This window comes from Gymnoscopelus braueri (genome assembly GCF_963280865.1).
Source record: "Gymnoscopelus braueri genome assembly, chromosome: 5".
Lineage (NCBI taxonomy): Eukaryota > Metazoa > Chordata > Actinopteri > Myctophiformes > Myctophidae > Gymnoscopelus > Gymnoscopelus braueri.
Window position 1 is genome coordinate 49,641,771 of NC_137606.1, and position 15,119 is coordinate 49,656,889.

The 15,119-nt window shown below is 41.9% G+C and overlaps 1 protein-coding gene across 2 annotated transcripts in view; it reads right to left on the reverse strand.

Moving 5' to 3' along the window:
- Positions 1-1,801: 1,801 nt before the first annotated feature.
- The window catches only part of mmp23bb (matrix metallopeptidase 23bb), a 17,320-nt gene continuing 4,002 nt past the window's right edge, over positions 1,802-15,119 (reverse strand). Inside the window, exons 3-9 of one of the 2 annotated variants that reach the window (XR_013933208.1) lie at positions 14,413-14,552; positions 11,434-11,601; positions 10,758-10,922; positions 6,560-6,670; positions 4,721-4,847; positions 2,418-3,752; positions 1,802-2,382 (exon numbers count right to left, since the gene is read on the reverse strand). Coding sequence is in view for 1 of the 2 variants with exons in the window: in XM_080428986.1 (XP_080285112.1) it covers positions 3,557-3,752; positions 4,721-4,847; positions 6,560-6,670; positions 10,758-10,922; positions 11,434-11,601; positions 14,413-14,552 (907 nt within the window). In the remaining variant the exon portion in view is untranslated. Of the gene's footprint in view, positions 3,753-4,720; positions 4,848-6,559; positions 6,671-10,757; positions 10,923-11,433; positions 11,602-14,412; positions 14,553-15,119 lie in introns of both variants that reach the window. The other variant, XM_080428986.1, reaches the window with a different exon arrangement.

A 15,119-nucleotide genomic window follows, 5' to 3' on the forward strand; every position in this document is an offset into this window, starting at 1 on the left:
CCTCTACCGTGATGAACGGCCCTGGAAAAACCTTTCTACTTCCTATCTACAGCGAACTTATAGCTACTGCTGAGAGAGAGAGAGAGAGAGAGGGCGGGGGGGGGGCATATGAGATGTTACCATGAGTTCAGCATATATTTGCCAACTTCTTCTTTATAAATTCTGGTCTGCTCTTCCTTCCTCGTTTTTGGAAGAGATGAGATGAAGGAGGAGATATCAAAGATGACAAATGATGAGTACTGAAGAGATAAGACGAAAGGTCACTCACGTATACGCACGCAACACATTCTCACAGATAGGCGTCAGTTATTGCCGCTCTGTCATTTTCGCTCCCTAAAAGGCACACATTGGAGCTTCAAACACTACTCGATCCAGGTTTTGGACAGCTGCCTCGGTTATTATTAATGGATCGAGGACCAAATGAATGTATTTGACGGTGCACCCCATCTGAAAACATTTTCAAATAATAATTAAATATGAATTAATAGGTGATGTACTGTATGGTATTATATAGGTTTGAAGTGGTTAAACTGATAGAGATGACAAATTTCCCCACGGACCCTCTGGAGCCCCTTCAAGGACCCTCGGCCGAACAAATGATGCCATAGCCTTATGTTGCTCTCTTCCTTCCTGGAGAAAAGGAGCTGAATGATGTTCATAGTCCATAGTCCAGATATACAAGCAGATATACAAGCTCATAGCGTGGCATAGAGTGCCACGCTATGAGCTTGTACTGTAGATCTATGAGCTATGAGCTTGTAGATCTATGAGCTATGAGCTTGTAGATCTATGAGCTTGTACTGTAGATCTATGAGCTATGAGCTTGTAGATCTATGAGCTATGAGCTTGTAGATCTATGAGCTTGTACTGTAGATCTATGAGCTATGAGCTTGTAGATCTATGAGCTTGTAGATCTGCTATGTTTGAAAAATTGTGAAAATCTTTGAATATATATCTTTTTTAAAGCGAACATTTTTAACTCAAGTCTTTGCTTCTGGGGGGTCCCTGGAACAATTTTGAGATGGGGTTCCGCGGCCAAATACATATCCTTTTGGGGGCCCTTGACATGAAAAAGTTTGAGAACCACTGATTATAGCAACATAAGTTTAAAAAAAAAAAATTTTAGAAGACATTTGTAGAATGATTTGAGTTACAAATGTTCGCTTTAAAAAATATATATATTCAAAGATTTACACAATTTGTCATGATTTTTTTTTTAAATAGCAGATCTACAAGCTCATAGAGAGCACTCGGTGCCGCGCCATGAGCTTGTATATCTGCTATTTTTGAGTAGCCAAAGTATAAGATAAGGCTTTAGGTTAAAGTGGTTAAAATCTAAAATGACAGATGCTTTCCCGGTCTTAATGGGTTAATTAGCAGCCTACTGATCATTCATCAGACAGAAATGACATTAGGACATACTCTGATGGCAGTGCCATGAGACACTTTTGCTTTAGTTTAGTTTAGTTTAACTTTTCGTTGCATTGCAACGTGTTGTGAACTTTGGCTACTTCCTAAATGCTTAAGGTGGTAAATAACCACAGACCACACACGGGTGGAGTGCCACGACATTGAATGAGGAAGCTGCACATTTCATCATTTTGTGAAACACATTCAATGTGTCTGTCTTCTTTGCTTCTGCAGACACATTAAGGTATTTCTATATATTAACAACGGAAGAGCAATCAACTGGAAACTGTCTTTCTTCAGAGATTATCATCTTTAGGATTAATTATACCGTTCAAATACACCTCCATGTTAGATGTTACTGTTGTTCATTCATGTCAATAAAAACATCCAGTGGCGTTTTTGGGATGTGTTGTTGGTCTTCAATCCACATGTTTATTACAGTACATGGTAGTAAAATGGAAAACAGTATTTACAGGGTGTACAGTTGTAAAAAGGGTGACGCAATGAATTCCACACATATGACATGATCATAAAATTAAAGTGGTTAAACTCCTGAAGACTCAGAAACAAACCTGACGTTTGACAGGAAACGGATATAAAACCTCTATCCACTTCTAACGGGTGATTTGTACTTAAGTTGTGCGCCTGTAACAGATCTACAAGCTCACTATCTATCTATCTATCTATCTATCAATCTATCAATCTATCTATCTATCTATCTATCTATCTACAGTAACTGGTTTCTTATTTACACACTCTCTAACAGTTTCTTGTTTATGTCCCAATGGTTATATACTGTAGATCCGTGGTTCTCAAATATTTTCATGTCAAGAACCCCCAAATGCATTTGGCCTAAGACCCCCATACAAGATGTTTTCAAAAAAGCTGATCTAGAAGCTATTGTAGCTTGTAGATCGTCTCTTTTCGAATTGGTGATGCATAATATGCATTTGCTATACACATGCTTTAAACCTATATCATATATATTATAATATAGGTTCCCAAACCTATATTATAGGTTTAAAGTGGTTAAACTGATTTTGATGCTATATTAACACATTTTGCCAGGGACCCCCGGGGGGTCCCCAGACCTCACTTTGAGAACCACTGGCATAGATAGTAAGTTTGAGGCCCAGGACAGCTAATAATAATAATGATGTGTCCTGTCCTCATCACATATAGCATGGCGATTGACCGTTCCCCGTAGCAAGCCCCAGGCATGGTGTCCAACTGTCCATTACAAATGTCCTTCAGCAAGAAGACACTCAACCCGTCACTCACCCGTCGTCAGAATGAAGTAGACATTCGCTTCAACGTGCCGCGTGGTGGAAGCGGCCGATGTACAAGCTCAGAACGTGCCACATTCGCGGCACGTTGTGAGCTTGTACATCGGCTGTTTTTGCCGCATGACTCCATCGTATGACGACGTACAAGGCTGGACTCACACATCTGCGTGGGATGCTTCAGACCCGGAGGGTTTCCCCATTCACTTCCATTATATGAGAAAAAAGAGGCAGAGTGCCTCGTTGCAGCGTGTTGTAGGCGCTGAATTGTGTGAAGTCCGGCAGGTGTGAAAGCGTTGGGTTCAGCTGAATGATTAGAGAGCCCGGCTGGGAAGCCGAAGGTCCCAGGTTTGATTCCAGGCCCCTGCAATGTGTCAAAGTGTCCCTGAGCAAGACACTTAACACTGCTCCCCGAGCGCTGTACTAATGGCTGCTCACTTCTCCTAGTTGTTGTATAGGATGGTTAAATGCAGAGGACAAATTTCACGTACGTGCAAATACACAGCGACAAAAAGACCCCAAGGAGTGGGGACCAAATTATTATTATTATTATTATCATTATGTACAACATGAGTGAACCACCAACCAATAGGTTGGCTTCCAAGTGTGTTGACCGCACTTGGAAGCCATTTCACTTGTAGTTTTCTTTCAATGAGCCAACAATGCAACACAAGTCAAATGAACTACACACCGGAAAACAAGCACTATGGCGGCACTGCCCACAGTCCTGCAAGACATCATGGGAAATGGATGCGTCTGAAAGTGTCAGTTGGCTGAAGGATTAAGTCCAGCCTAAATCGGGCTTAAAGTAAGACTATATACACAACTGTACATGCACACATGATCGTCTGTGTGGCCCGGCTTCAGCTGTTGTGCGTGTGCGGATCCGGTTTCAGCCGGATGGCCCAGGAGTTGGCCGAGACGAGGTTTCCGCGGCGATGGACGCGGCAGGTGTAGACGCCCTCGTTGAAGTGGTTGGCGAGGACGCGCAAGTCTCTGTCCTTCAGTATGATGTGACCCGGGACTGAAACCAGCAACCTCTCTCCATCTTTATACCAACTACACGCACACACACACACACACACACAACACACACACACACACACACACACACACACACACACACACGCACACGCACACGCACACGCACACGCACACGCACACACACACACACACACACACACACACACACACACACACATATTAATACTGGGAGCTTCCCACTTCCCAATACTTTGAGAATTGTGGTAGCACTTTGAGATTTGTGTCAAATATAAAATGCATTACAAATAAAACGTATTATTATTATAATGAATACAACCAGTTCTACTGGTGTTTTGATGTTACTGTAACAGCTGCGTTGTGTGATTCCACGCTCCCTACAGGTAAACAAGGTGAGTTACAATGACAAACTGTTTCAAACCAAGCAGATGAGAAGCTTGAGGAGTGGAGGTTAGAGTCGTATAATTATTTTGACAAAAACCTTTAAAGGAGGGGAAATAACCAACAGCAGTGTGTCCAGACTGTCCACATATTGTAACGTTATGTATCAATGAAACTGTCATATAGTTATATTATAATATTATAACATATTATTATATTTATATATATTATATATTATATTTGGATGCAAGATATCACCCAATGCAGCTTACAGCACTTTGTTAAACAAGTTCATTCTTATGATTTATGATTGATTACATCAGTGGTTCCCACCTTTTATGCTTGGAGCCCCCCTTCTTACATATATGACACAAGCAAAGCCCCCCCCCCCCCACACACACACACACACACACACACACACACACACACACACACACACACACACACACACACGCAAGCAAGCTCACAACGCGTCGAGATGCGACGTGTTGTGATTTGTAGATCGACTATATTTGTGCTATTTTTTAATCAAAATTATCTAGAATTTGGGACTGATTTGACCAAAGTCGGGATTTTGTGCAACATGTTTACCCCTCAGGTTGGGAAACACTGGATTACATCATCATGCTGTTCAGTGTTCTGACCTGACTTTGGGCGGGACACGAGGGTTTTTGGTTCCACAGCGGAAGCCCACCACCTTCCCCCGAGGGACCAGCTTCACCTTCACGTTGTCCGGAGGAGGGGTCGGTGTGGCAACCGCGTCCAGGGGTTCTGACAGGAAGTGCACACAAACAGGAAATAAATGTCATACCACAGACAGATGGAACATTTCACCCATAATCCACCTGGCTTGTATTGTGTGTCCTAGCCTTAAAATCAACTCAAATAAAGCATGTTTAAAAGGACTGCAGTCGAGCAAAGTGCTACACAGGTTAATAATACAATCAAAAACATGAGGATACGTGAACAAATGAGAGACACAAAAACATTACACAATCAAATACAATCAAGGGGTTACAACAACAGTACACAGCAGAGGCCAGGGTGTCAAGTTCAACTAGAATTCAAGGCCAGGGTCTTCAATAAAGATGTTCTAATCTAGAGCCTGGGGGCAGTCGCCGCAAAGGCTCAGTCAACTTAGTTTTTTAGCCTAGTTCTAGTCACATTCGGCAGCAACTGGATGGCTAAATTCCCATCGAAAGGAGGTGTCATTCGCTGCCGTCATTTTGATGACATGTATTTTCGTGTACATCTTTTATGCTATGTTGATGAATTTGATACCATAATGGAAACAAGTCCCCTGGACTTTTTGTGTTATCCTTTTAGCCTTAATGTCTTACTGTACCACGTGCTGTTTACATTTCTGACTAATCAATCAATCAATCAATCAATCAATCAATCAATCAATCAAACAAACAAAAATAACTCTAGCTGGAGTGTGACAGTGTAGGAGTTCAACTAGGTACAGAGGAGCCAGCCCGTTTATAGCTTGAAAAACATACAATAAAAGCTTAAAATCAATTTTGAAACGGACAAGGAGCCAGTGGAGTGAGGCCAAGACTGGAGTGATGTGGTCACATTTGTTTTTTTATCAGTGAGGAAGCGAGCAGCTGCATTTTGAAGGAGCTGCAGGCGCCTGAGCGGCGACTGGACAATGGCCACACATACAGAGAGTTTACAGTAATCAAGCCTTGAGGAAATGAGGGCATGAATTACCCTCAATAGGACTTTCGGGGATTGACAGGTCTTAATCCTGGCTGTAAGTCTCAGCTGGACAAAGCTGGTTTTGACCACAAAGCTAAACTGTTTATCAAATTTGAAGGTGCTACCAAAAGTCACACCAAGATTCTCCATAGAGGAGAGGATCTCAGAGCTTAAAGGGCACGGTATCAACAGGAAAGGACTGCAAAATCATGTCCAGAAATGATTATCTCAGACTTGCTTTCGATAGAAGTGATTCTATACAAACACTGGCATAAATAAAGAACCCTGATTGGCTGGATGGATGGTCCAATAAGAAATAGAATCAGATGGATATACACAGCCGGTGTCAATATGATATGACAATATGATCCTCTACATCACATCCATGCAGCAGCCACAATACAGACAGACAGACAGACAGACAGACAGACAGACAGACAGACAGACAGACAGACAGACAGACAGACAGACAGACAGACAGACAGACAGACAGACAGACAGATAGACAGACAGACAGACAGACAGACAGACAGACAGACAGACAGACAGACAGACAGACAGACAGACAGACTGACTTGTATAGCAATATCAGTATCGGACGATTTGACCACGCAAATTAATCGGATATCGGATTCCGGCCAAAATGTCAATATCGTGCATCCCTACTGACATTGTTATACAATAATATATACACTATAATCGCTCAAAAATAGTAGTAGCACTACTAGTGGTAGTAATAATACTACTAGTGGTAGTAATACTAGTAATAGTATTCTAACCGTAACAGAGGTCACATCGTTGAGGACAGTTCTTCTTCATAAAACTCTTTCTGCGTTCACAGAATCCCAGCCGAGCCCATGGCTCACACACCCGCTTCTTATCCAGGCAGCCTGGAAGACACACACACACACACACACACACACACACACACACACACACATTGATATACAGTATATTTGGCTGCGGACCTCCGTCTGAAAATGTTTTGTGCCAGGGACCCCCAGAAGAGAAGATTTGCGTAAAACAAAATGTAAAATGATTCACTTTCAAGATTTTTCAAAAATGTTCAGAAATAGCATATGTACATACAAGCTTGTACATCTGCGATTTTTAGATTTCGCCACAGTTACAAATTTAGCTGGGGACCCCCTGGAACCCCCCTCAAGGACCACACTTTGAGAACCTCTGATTTATACTATTAATTATTTAACTTGAGAAGGACAGCAGTTGAATATAATCCACCTCTTAAAAGGGACAGAAAGCTACTGTATGTAATCACCATGTCTCTATAATCCCCCCCAAAATAGAAGTAATAGACAACATCAAGTTACATCAAGTTCACTCGTAGTCATGTAGTTCATTTAGACACTTCAGCTCAGAAATAACCAGACCGTAATGAACCATTAACCATTTATTACCATATAGCTGTTACCATATGTGCAATGATATTGCAACCAAAGTTTGGCGGTGTGACTCTGCTCATGTGATATTACAGATTCCTGTGCAAACATGTCACAGATCATTCCATCACAACCCCCTGAGCAGAACGTAAACAATAATAACATCACACAACAGTTATTATACAACAGTTATCACTCGACAGTTATAACACAACAGTTAACACAACATAACCACAGCGCCAGGGAGGAGGCCGGGGAGGAGGAGGAGTTTTGACACTGACAGCTGAACAACCGAGACTGACAGCTAAGCACGTAGAATGAACAGAGAACTGGGGCTGCTTAAATGGAACGCCAGTGTTGCACTGTGGGTATAAGAGGCGTGAGTGAGTTAGCTTATAGCGAATGAGAATGACAAAGTTTTGAGACGTATGATTTAAAGGAGTACAACTGAATAACTTGTTAGCGAATGGGGGGGGTCCGGGGAGTGTGAATATGATATATAAACATTCTGCCTTCCGTGACTACATGAACTAACGTTTACACTGAATTTACTTTCCATCAGAGATCTCCCTCATCCCTCATTTAGTCATGGCACCCTCTGAAATAATGGAAGCCACCAACACATCTGCAAATGTCTTCTAAATCCTAACAGTTTTCTGAAATACTTGTTGCTAATGCTAATGTTGCTATAATATCAGTGGTGCTCAAACTTTTCCATGTCAAGGACCCCCAAAATTATATGTATTTGGCCGCCGACCCCCATCTCAAAATATTTTGTTCCAGCAAAGATTTGAGTTGAACAAATGTTCTCTTTAAAAGATTTGCACACATTTTCACGATTTTTCAAAAAGAATGGTTAAAGCTCAAATCTAAAATGACACAGATGCGTTCCCGGACTGAATGGGTTAACCTATTTAACCCATATTTGCTCCACCTCTGACTGTTTCTTGTCGATTAATCTGATTTTGGATCGACACTCATAGACACTTGTTTTCTTTCCGCATACATTCATTAAAGCTGCACTGTGTAACTTTCCTCTTCCACCCCGGATTTGAAGATCTGCGCAAGAACTGAAAATGTTCACCATTGAGCTAATAGAGCCTGCCTGCTTGCTCAGGGGATAAATTGAATCTTGTGGCAGATCCCGTGTCTAGGTGAGACATGACCTTTGACACGATGTAAATGTCTCAATAGAAGAGCAGGGAGACAAAATACAACCACCCCAATTGTATAAGTTATATTGTATTAACATACTGTACCATACAGATTGGACAAAATTGCATTTTATTCATTAAAAAAAACTTACATAAGTGTCGCTTTAATCACTTTAAAAACTGGCCTCCCTATTTTGGACATGTCATTACAGGCGCAAATTTGAAATACAATTCGTTTTTTTCTTGGTGATCTACAAGTTGAGAGCTTGTAGATCAGCTCAGCAATTTTTTTAATCAGGCTTAAGTGGTCACCCTCTAGTTTTTTTTTAATCCATTTTATCTGTCATTTTAAGATTTCTTTGGCTATTCTAAAATAGCAGATATATACAAGATCTGCAAATCTTTGGATACATACTGTATATGTTTTAAAGTGAAAATTTTTTACTCCGATCTGTGCTTCTGGGGGTCCCCGGAACAACATATTTGAGATGGGGGTCCGCGGCCAAATACATATCATTTTGGGGGTCCTTGACAAGGAAAAGTTGGAGCACTACTGATATAGCAACATACTGTTAAGATTTCGAAAACATTTTAGATATGTATTTGGCCGCGGACCCCCATCTGAAAATGTTTTGTTCCAGAGACCCCCCAGATGCAAAGATTTGAGTTACAAATGTTCGCTTTAAAAAATATATATTCAAAGATTTGCACACATTTTTTAAAAAATAGCAGATCTACAATGTACAGATGAGCTTGTCTATCTACTATTTTTGAATAGCCAAAAAAATCTAAAAATGACACCGATGCGTTCCCGGTCTTAACTCTTTACCTGCCATTGACGAGATTTCTCGTTTTTCTCTGCATGGCTCAGCCAGCCGTCGACGAGAAAAACGCGATTTTTGGAAAAAAAACAAAACCTTTTTTTTTGTTATTTTACTTCACAAAGGAAGCAGGAGATAACGCGATGCGAAAATGTTCTGCTCCATTCACTTCAATGTTAAAAAATAAACTGAGACAAAATTCACATTTTACCTATTTTTGCAATGTATTTTCTCTGGCAGGGAAGGGGGTAGATTGTGTATATACTCTGGCAGATTAATGAAATAGCGCCTCTGATCAGGAGCTCCCTCTCTTTCTTTTCTTTTTTTTATACTTTTTTCTTTCTTCATATGGGCACCACAGTGAGTAGTCATATGACTACAAAGACAACACAAAATACAACGTTGGGACAAATCAGGGCAAAACAAAACAAAGAGAACTAAACAACTAAAGCACAGGAGCTCCCTCTCAGTCCCAGAACTGAATGTACCAGACTGAATGGAGGAAGTTGGACTATACGGCTTACGTTCCCCCAGTGTTCTGGGAAGAGTCAATATGACATTAGATCCTGTCCAAAATGCTGCAATTATATGAAGCACAAAAGTCTGGGGAGAGTATGTGTTGTTAATACAAAAAAAAAGAACCATGTAAAAGCCCAATAGGCCTATCAGAAAAATGGTTTGCAATTTGTGCAAGTTTTATGAACTGATTGAATGATAGGCCAAAAATACTGACTGAAAGTGCAGGTCAAGATGCCCTTGGACGTCAGGACAGCCTTGGTTATGCCAAAAGCACAGTTCAGGCCATGTCAAATATGATGGATTAAATGTCAGAAATGATGGATTAGACGTGTTTATTTGATACCGGAGGGAACATAGGGAGGGTCGTATAGACAGTTTGGAACAGACAAAGCCGTTTAGAAGATGCAGCCCAAGAGGTGTGAAACAGACTGCAGCCTTGTGCATGCTATCTCAATAACTCTAATCTTTAATTAACATTCCTGTTAGAGCCTTCTGTATTTTACCACTATATATAGATATAGATATAGATATAGATATAGATATAGATATAGATATAGATATAGATATAGATATAGATATAGATATAGATATAGATATAGACATAGATATAGATATAGATATAGATATATGTAGATATATACATTGCTCACAGCAACAATGGCAAAAATGTTCTTCTAAACTGAAAAATGGTCGCCCTGTCGAAAATCAGACGACAGACGAAATCTGGATCAAAGTTCTGTTAATTTCCAGTTATATTTCCTGCTTGTCCTGCCTGAGTTTTAATAATAATGTAGAAAGCAACGTGGAAATAAGATAAGATAACCTACCCTTAACCCTAACCTCAGTAAAACCATTCCTGCCAGGGAGCCAATCAGATACAGGTAATGTATCCTATAACGTTGGTGAATCCATAATAACGCCTCCCCTACAGCAGGTTTTGGGGTTCAGCAAACTTGAAATAGCTGAACCCCCGTTTGGTGACTTAAGGCCAATTCAAGTTTGTCTCACTGCGTTGTGAGATTTGAGCATTCATACTGTCTGCGACTCGCCCACAGCCTCGCCAGAAAAACGTAGAACACAGACCGTAGAGCCTCTGGATGCCCCAGACGTCGTCCTGGGCGATGTTCCTCTGGCCCGTGTAGGTGGCGTTGGGGTGCATCAACGCCTGAGGGTCCCTGCTGTGCCACAAGCCCAACGCATGGCCGATCTCATGGGCTGCCACCTGCACCAGGTCGTTCAACCACACACCTACAGTACACAGAGTGGAGATAACACACATCAGATCTGACAGACAGACAGACAGACAGACAGACAGACAGACAGACAGACAGACAGACAGACAGACAGACAGACAGACAGACAGACAGACAGACAGGCAGGCAGACAGACAGACAGACAGACAGACAGACAGACAGACAGACAGACAGACAGACAGACAGACAGACAGACAGACAGACAGACAGACAGACAGGCAGGCAGGCAGACAGACAGACAGACAGACAGACAGACAGACAGACAGACAGACAGACAGACAGACAGACAGACAGACAGACAGGCAGGCAGGCAGGCAGACAGACAGACAGACAGACAGACAGACAGACAGACAGACAGACAGACAGACAGACAGACAGACAGACAGACAGACAGACAGACAGACAGACAGACAGACAGACAGACAGACAGACAGACAGACAGACAGACAGACAGACAGACAGACAGGCAGACAGACAGACAGACAGACAGACAGACAGACAGGTACCCTGTCTCCAGCTGAAGCGGGACTTTCCCAGGATCCAGAACTCATGGTTGTCAAAGTGGATCTCTCCTCTAGGGGGCAGGAAGGCGTGGGCCAGCTCCCCGTTCAGACCATCAAAACATGGATGGAGCGGAGAGAACCAGCAGTCTGTGTGGTTGAATGTATAGAAACCTGCGCACGCACACACACACACACACACACACACACACACACACACACACACACACACACACACACACACACACACACACACACACACACACACAGTTTGAAATGACAATTTTTGTGTGCAAGGTCAATAAAGCCTAATTGAAGGCCATTGACGTGCGCCGGTTTCGCGAAATAACTGCGAAATAAGCCATTGTGAACTTGTACGTAGATCTGCTATTTTTGGCACATGATTTACGCATTTATACTCTGCAGTACGACAGTGTTGCGTGCCAAAAAAAAAGAAACACATCTCCAAGCTAACAACTGACCGACTTATGGACTATCGTCTGTGGATTTTTACCTGTGATGTTTTTTGCCTCATGGGGACTAACTTGTTATGTGGACCTCTGTTGTGCTGCTTTTTGTACCGTGTGTCTAAAGTGTCTGCTCACCACCACGGAGGTGGTGGGTTCGAATCCACCGTGGTGGTGCATCCGGCTTTGTCGAGTGTCTACACAAACACAATTGGCCGTGTTCGAGGGAGGGAAGCCGGCCGGGGAGGGTGATAATTGTCACCAGTGGTGGAAAAAGTACTCAAATTCTTTACTTAAGTAAAAGTACCAATAATGCAATATGAAAATACTCTGTTACAAGTAAAAGTCCAGAATTAAAAAAATTACTTGAGTAAAAGTACAAAAGTATTGGCATCAAAATGTACTTAAAGTACCAAAAGTAAAAGTACTAAATATTTGAAAATAGCAGATCTACAAGCTCACAACGCGTCGCATCGCGACGCGTTGTGAGCTTGTAGATCGGCTATTTTCAAATAGCCTAGGTATAAAATATGGTTAAAGTGGTTAATGTATGTTTCATTATGTCATAATTTATATCTGAAAAGTAACTAGTAACTAAAGTTTTCAAATAATTGTAGTGGAGTAAAAGTACAATATTTTCCTCTGAGATGTAGCGGAGTAGAAGTAAAAGTATTGGAAATTGGAAATACTCAAGTAAAGTACAAATACCTCAAAACTTTACTCAAGTACAGTACTTAAGTAAATGTACTTAGTTACTTTACACCACTGCATGTAATCCTACGGTCTGGGGCGACACCTGTCAGCAGGGAGTGTTGGGCGGGAGGAGTAGGATGAAGGCTCTACGTCCACCCAGTGGGGGCTCCTCACTGGCAGGTGAGTCAGTAGGATACAACAGCAGTGACAACACAGAGATGTGTGTGGGGAGGAATCAATGGACCCTTCGCTAAACCCCACCCCAAAAGTGATTGTCCAATGCTAGCTTAGCAACCGTTGCTAAGCTGGCATATGGTCTGGCAAGCTTTTGTCACCTGTCTGTCATAGCAGTCAATGTTATTTCGCCCGCACACACACAATCATTTGCAACATAATATCAAGAATATAGCAATACCACGATAACGCAATGGTGACTATGAACCAGCAACAGATTCCACGTACCCAAACCCGTTGGCGGGTGCTTTTCCCAAGCTGAAATATGCGCTTAAACTGCAAGGCTGCAGGGCTGTGTGTGTTGAACACATACACAGCTTAACGTCGGGAAAGTTACACGACTCACCTGCCCAGGTGGTGTCAATAATACCAATCACCGTAATCATAACAAAATTCAGAATCACAGCCCTGCCTGCTTCGGATTCCGCACGTTAAAGTATATTAATTCATTTGTTCGTCTATTTATTAACTGCTACTGTAGTCTTACCCTGCGGTACATGAAAACTCTTCTTACAGTCATGGATTAACTTCAACCTGGTGTTTGCACTTTCTCCATTTACGGTCCGTACATCTATATAAAAGTTCAGATTTCAAATATAAAGTGCTTACCCCATGGCCACGGATGTTACAATTATGCACGGGCCTCTCAGAAGTACCCTTTTTAATTGGATTGGTGGCCATTTTCTGATATTATAATGTATCAGAGAGCAATACAGCTCCCAACCGATAGGGTTGCACAATACAGATGATACGGGTACTTCTGAGAGCCCGAACATAAATGTAACATCCGTGGCCATGGGGTAAGCGCTTTATGTTTGAAATATGAAAGTTTATGTAGATGTACGGGCCATAAATGGAGAAAGTGCAAACACCAGGTTGAAGTTCATCCATGGCGGTCGTGACAGTCGACCGTCGTGTATCCACGGCTATTACTCCCTCTAACATTTCCCATATTTTTAGTTTATTGAAATATTGTCATGCACATTTTTCCAGTGCATAACCTACTGCAGGCCTTGTTGACTAGATTTAGAAGAGATTTTGAAGCTCTTGCTCCTGAAATGATCGATTTTATTTTATTTTTTATTTATATGGGGAAAAGCCGTCATTTAACATGCAAGTCAATGGGTGAGAAGCAGAGTTTGCCAGGCCTGGGTGTGACTAACTTCGCACCACCAGTCACAGAGTGGAGTGGGTGGGGCTTAGCGAAGGGTCCATTGGCATAACGACTAAATTGGGGAGAAAAAGTGGGTAAAAAGCAAATAAAAAATGATGGAGCTTGCACAAAAAACAATTACACCCAATGATTTACACCTGTAAACCTGTGATGTGTCAACAAAACTGATTCTGACTAGCTTGTAGATCTGTTAGATCTGCAAACCCTCTCGCAATGGACAGAACCAAATAGATGGACGGTGACGCATTCAAACAGTCAGATTTCTACCGCAGTTGCAAATGCTGTAAAACACATGCACGCACGCACAAACACACGCACACACACACACACACACAAACATTACGTATGGATAGAATTAAAAACGCAAGTGTTGGTGTCAGGGGGTCAAGGTTAGGGTCAGAGGTCAGGGAGTCTCACCGATAGTGATGTCAGCAGTGGCGTTGGGGTCAATGAGCTCAGAGAAGGTCAAAGGTGAAACGTCACTCCATTTAGTGAAGGCAATGCTGATGGCTTTCCTGGTGTCGTCCTGGTTCAGGGTGTTGGGGAACTTAGTGATCCTGACAGACAGACAGACAGACAGACAGACAGACAGACAGACAGACAGACAGACAGACAGACAGACAGACAGACAGACAGACAGACAGACAGACAGACAGACAGACAGACAGACAGACAGACAGACAGACAGACAGACAGACAGAATTTGTGAAGTTCGTGCACAAGCCTTCAAAACCATCCGGCAATCAAAGCACTGCAGTACAGCCTAAAAACATCAGCAAAAAAGATCCAACAGTATAAGGGTAATGCAACGTTAAATCAGTTAAATAAGAGTGGTTGAGAGTCACATGAAAAAGATCAGAGCATTCCACAGAATTCCATAGAATGTTTGAATGTTTGTAAACAAACGGGTATTTCCAGGTAGAAAGTCTATGGATGTCTTCACAATATATCAAATAAAGTGTGCAGAGCATTAGCTTTGTCTAGCTTTGTCAACCTGTGGATCTTTAGAACAAAATAATGTATTTCTAACAGTCAATAACATTACCATGAGTGTCCTGTTCTTCCAGAAATAAGGTTAATGAATAATACTGTTCCATTATGCGACACTGCCGGCGTTATCTACC